Source organism: Octopus bimaculoides, chromosome 24 (genome assembly GCF_001194135.2).
Source record: "Octopus bimaculoides isolate UCB-OBI-ISO-001 chromosome 24, ASM119413v2, whole genome shotgun sequence".
In the NCBI taxonomy this organism is placed as follows: domain Eukaryota; kingdom Metazoa; phylum Mollusca; class Cephalopoda; order Octopoda; family Octopodidae; genus Octopus; species Octopus bimaculoides.
This window is the reverse complement of record NC_069004.1, coordinates 3428451-3433450: the sequence shown is the minus strand read 5'-3', so window position 1 is coordinate 3433450 and position 5000 is coordinate 3428451. Positions and strand designations below refer to the sequence as shown.

The window sequence follows — 5000 nt, the reverse complement described above, 5'->3', positions numbered from 1 at the left end:
AGAGAATACAATTCTAGAATAGCTATTTCTGAATCATACACGGCATGTTTATAATTAGAACATATTTGACCTTAGGTCTGCAGGATGAGGACCAGCCTGAGTTTTTAAAAGAACCACAACAACATAAACAAAAGCAACAATTATTGGTTGTTGAAGTTTCATTGATATCTCTTTAGCACTGAGGAGGGTTTCATTAATGTCCCTTGAGAGGCGATGAGGCTTCAATGATCTGGTAGGTAAGGCGTTTATTGGTTCATGTTTTAAAAATAAAAGCTGTTGGTTCGAATCTAGTATTAATTTAGAAACTAGAGAACTTCTAAAGCAAATAATAAAACAGTCTTACATACTATTGTCCATGCCTGCCATAATCAATTGGTTTGTCATGACCAGAACGCTATAGAACTATAGGTTTTCTAGATCAGATGAAGTTTATGATTAAACGATGTCTGCTACATCAGCCGCCGTAGCTACAGCAACAACAGCAATAGTAATTTTAACCACCGTTTGATGAAGCAGCATTACTTTGGTCTGCCAGGAAGTCTTCCAGGAATTCTGCGAGAAATTTAAAACATATTACGCTACATTACTCTTCAAAACTTTGCTGCTGTCAAAGTGAAGAATATTTAAAAGCAATTAGTTGTGTTTATCTGTCTATCTAAGGGAGATAAGCTAACCGAGTCCTGGCTGTTGATCGCTGACACAACCCAAATTTCACCAGCATCTGTTCTAAACGGTTTCTAATATGACATAATGCTATCTGTGAAATCTTTTTTCTGTTGTTGTTGTCGTTATTGTAGTTGTTGCTGTTATTGTTATTGATGTAGCTTTTATTGTTAATTTTATTATCATCTCTGATATAGAAAATCTTATGATCAAAAGTTTTCCAGCTGTGGCCACCGTGCCTTTCAATCAGACATCGTACATATGCGACCATATTATCCAATGTGTCCTGTGTGTTTTCTTTATTATTCATTTTCTTTTTACGACAGTAGCATGTAATATAAGGGAGATTCGGTTGCTATTTCTAACAGCACATAAACCTATGTAATCTTAATAATCTAATTGTTGCTGTTGTAGATGTTGTCTTTTGTGGTTGTTGCCCCATCCCACCTCGTCCAACCACACTCAAATTTGGCTGCTATTTCGAGCCGGTCGACCAGCGCAGATAGGCTTCCGCTTTGTTCGCATAAAAGGTGTACACAAATACTTAAATATATCTGCATAGTTATGCATCTATTTGCTCGTAACCTCACATGTGATCCCTGTACATATAAACTGTAATGTTTGTAGACATCTGAAGATCTTTACGAAAAGACTTTCAAAACCAAATAATAAACAACGCTAAAACTTTGGCACCAGATGTGGCCTTTATCAAATAACAGAAACAAGTGTGATGTGACATTTTAGAAACAGAATATTTTTGGTGGTTCTGTCAGTGAAGATTTATGGTTCTCTACCAACATTGCTAATTTGGGGGTGGGGTGAGGGGTCGCTCATTCTGGAATGACTTTTTCTTCACTAAAATTCTAAAAACTTGTCAATTGCTAAAGTTGACAGTTAAATATATAAATGACATTATTATCAACAATTTTTTGTTGATAAACCGTTTTAACCGAAACCTTTTCCATAATTCTTCAGTTTGGATATGGAGTTATATTACACAAAGTTCCCTTTTGCATTTCTTTACATTCGGTCTTGTTGTAGTTGTTGTTGCTGTTGTTGTTGTTGGTATTGTTGATGATCAAATGATCAAAACAAGTAAAACAAAGAAAAAAATAAGAGTGGCCATGTGGTAAGAAGCTTGCTTCCAAACCATATGGTTCTGGGTTCAGTCCCACTGCGTGGTACCTTGGACAAGTGCCTTCTACTATAGCCTCTGGCCGACGAAAGCCTTGTGAGTTGATTTGGTAGACGGAAACTGAAAGAAGCCCCTCGTATATATACATACATACATGTGTGTGTGTGTGTGTGTGTGAGTATGCATGTCTTTGTGCTTGTCCCTCGTACTGCTTGACAACCATTGTTGGTTTGTTTACGTCCCCCAAAACTCATTGTGACCCAAGATATTTTTGCTTTCCTGGTTATTTTGCAGGCAACTACGACCTGGTTGAAGACTTATTGATGAGCACACTCGATGTGGTTGGAGGCACAGGACATCCTTCCGTATCGATCATGCTAAACACGCTGGGACTAAATGCCGAACGAAGTAGGATTCTAATTTTGTTTTTATAAGAAAGATTTTACTTTTGTCATCTGTTTTAACCTCCTCCTCCTCCTCCTCCTCCCCCTCCTCCTCTTCCACCTCTTCTTCTTCTTCTTCTTCTTCTTCTTCTTCTTCTTCTTCTTCTTCCTGCTCCTCTTCTTTTTCTTGATTGATTAATCGATTGATCGAACGTTTTAGTGATCATTTATCAACATTAACATTACAGACGGTAACCAGACCGCAAAAGCCCTGAAGTATTACCTCGCTTCCTTGTTTGAACGACGTAAGACCGCTTGCATCAACACAGAGAAATTGGTGGTTCCTTTGTGCAATGTTGGTAAACTTCTCTCCGGAATCCAAGGAAAACACGGTGAGTCAACAAACTGCATCCAATCATTTTGATGGCAACTCCCCACTACTTACGTTCGTCTCCCACTATTTCCACCCCTATGCACCTCTAACTTCATCCCCGGCATTGTGCATTACACGTACAGTCCCAATCCTACTTCCTTCGTCTTACTTCCTCCAAACTGACAGTCGCCAATGATCACATCTCTACTCGTGTTCGCCATTTACCTCTATCCCCATGTCCTTTCACGAACTTATTTCTTTATTGCCCACAAGGGGCTAAACATAGAGGGGACAAACAAGGACAGACAAAGGGATTAAGTCGATTACATCGACCCCAGTGCGTAACTGGTACTTAATTTATCGACCCCGATAGGATGAAAGGCAAAGTCGACCTCGGCAGAATTTGAACTCAAAACGTAACGGCAGACGAAATACCGCTAAGCATTTCGCCCGGCGTGCTAACGTTTCTGCCATCTCGCCGCCTTTTCAATGGCGTATGTGTTCCCCAGCCAGTCCATCGCAGCGTCACTCATTTTTGCCAGCTGAGTGGACTGGAGCAACGAGTTGGTGCCACGTAAAAAGCACCCGGTACACTCTGTGAAGTTGTTGACGATGAGAAGGGCAGCCAGCCGTAAAAACCACACTGAAAACATTGGAGTTTGGTGCAGTCCTCTGGTTCGTTGGCGTCTGTCAAATCGTCCAACCCATGCCAACATGGAGAACGGACGTTAAACGGCAATGGCGGTAATGTTTTATTCAGGAAGCATTAAAAGAAAAGACAAAGCTATCTTAACGAAAAGCAATTCTTATTCTAATAATTTCGCTTCGTAAGGGAGCTAACTCAGAACATGTTTTGATTTTATTATGGCCTCATCATCGAAGCGTAACTTCCAACATATAATATGATGATATCGTGTCGAATTGCTTAATAAATATACATGATTGTACGCTGGTTGGTTTCGAAAAATCTGTTTTCTTTTGAGAACAAAGAATTCAAATATGCCACCTGCATCGAAGACAGAAAACGGTTAGGACAAAAATAACCGATATGATAACTTTTAATCATGTAGTGTCACGCATGGATTTATAATTCTTTCTTTTTACTTGTTTGCAGTTGCGGCGCTCCGTCTGTTGAACGAAGCTCAGATTATAAGAAGATGTTATGGTCGGTTACATCCAACTACGTCGCTTGTTCTCAAGTATATCTCGGAAGTTTACAAAAGGCAGTAAGTTTCGAATGCTCTTTATGCATGCACACATGCACACACGCACAGACACATCTCTGTGTCGATCGAACATTTGAACTGCTTATGTATGTATGTATGTATGTATGTGTTAATAAATGTATATATATATATATATATATATATACATAAATATAAATGTATATACATGTATGTACATATGTATATGTGTATGTATGTATGTATGTCTGTATGTATGTATGTGTTAATAAATGTGTGTATATATATATATATATATATATATATATATATATATAAATGTATATGCATGTATGTACATATGTATGTATGTATGTGTGTATGTATGTATGTATGTATGTATGTATTATTATTATTATTATTATTATTATATAATCATATATATGTATGCATATACATACACGTACATATGTATTTATAGATTCATACATATGTACACTTGCATATTTTTATGTATACTTACATATATATCCACTCATACACATACCTACAAACATTCATATAGACTCTCTCTCTCTCTCTCTCTCTCTCTCTCTCACACACACACACACACACACACACACACACACACACACACACACACACACATACATACATACGTACATACATATACTCTTGTAATTTTCAGGCACTTGATAGAAGAATCCATTCCGCCATTGCTGGAGGCGTTAGATATTTACCAACACATCAACGCCGACTTCAACCTGATCACGTCCCTATATTCCGACATTGCACACAGTTACCTCCTCATCAACAAACAGCGACATGCCATCATCTATTTTCAAAAGATTCTCAATGCCAAAAACCAAATCGTGTCGCTCAGACCCGACAACACACATGTAGCATCTTCCCTTGAACATATCGTCCGTCTGAGCACCGAAACACAAGAGGTGAGTACGACCAACGTACAATCTTGCAGATTTACAAAATGGATTTTGTGACTACCGAGATTGAATTAGGTCCGAAGTTGTCTCCCCTGGTTATCTGATGAATGAAATAAATACATACACACACAGATTCCATTTCTACTCATAATAGACTCAGGCCCATTTCAAATTGCTCAAGCTTGTTAGTTATTAGTGCTAAACAAAGTGTATGTGCTACTGGTACAGTAATCCCTCGACTATCGCGGATGTTACGTTCCAAAACTCCACGCGATAGTTGAAAATCCGCGAAGTAGAAACAGTACTGTATTGTATATATATATATATATATATATATAT

The 5000-nt window shown here is 38.1% G+C and overlaps 1 protein-coding gene across 1 annotated transcript in view; it reads left to right on the top strand.

Annotated features, from left to right (window-relative positions):
* Nucleotides 1-1996: 1996 nt before the first annotated feature.
* LOC106868773 (kinesin light chain) overlaps nt 1997-5000 on the top strand; it is a 4852-nt gene continuing 1848 nt past the window's right edge. Inside the window, exons 1-4 of the mRNA XM_014914191.2 lie at nt 1997-2206; nt 2430-2573; nt 3669-3780; nt 4406-4667. Of these exons, the coding sequence (XP_014769677.1) occupies nt 2122-2206; nt 2430-2573; nt 3669-3780; nt 4406-4667 (603 nt within the window). The 5' untranslated portion in view covers nt 1997-2121. The remainder of the gene's footprint in view (nt 2207-2429; nt 2574-3668; nt 3781-4405; nt 4668-5000) is intronic.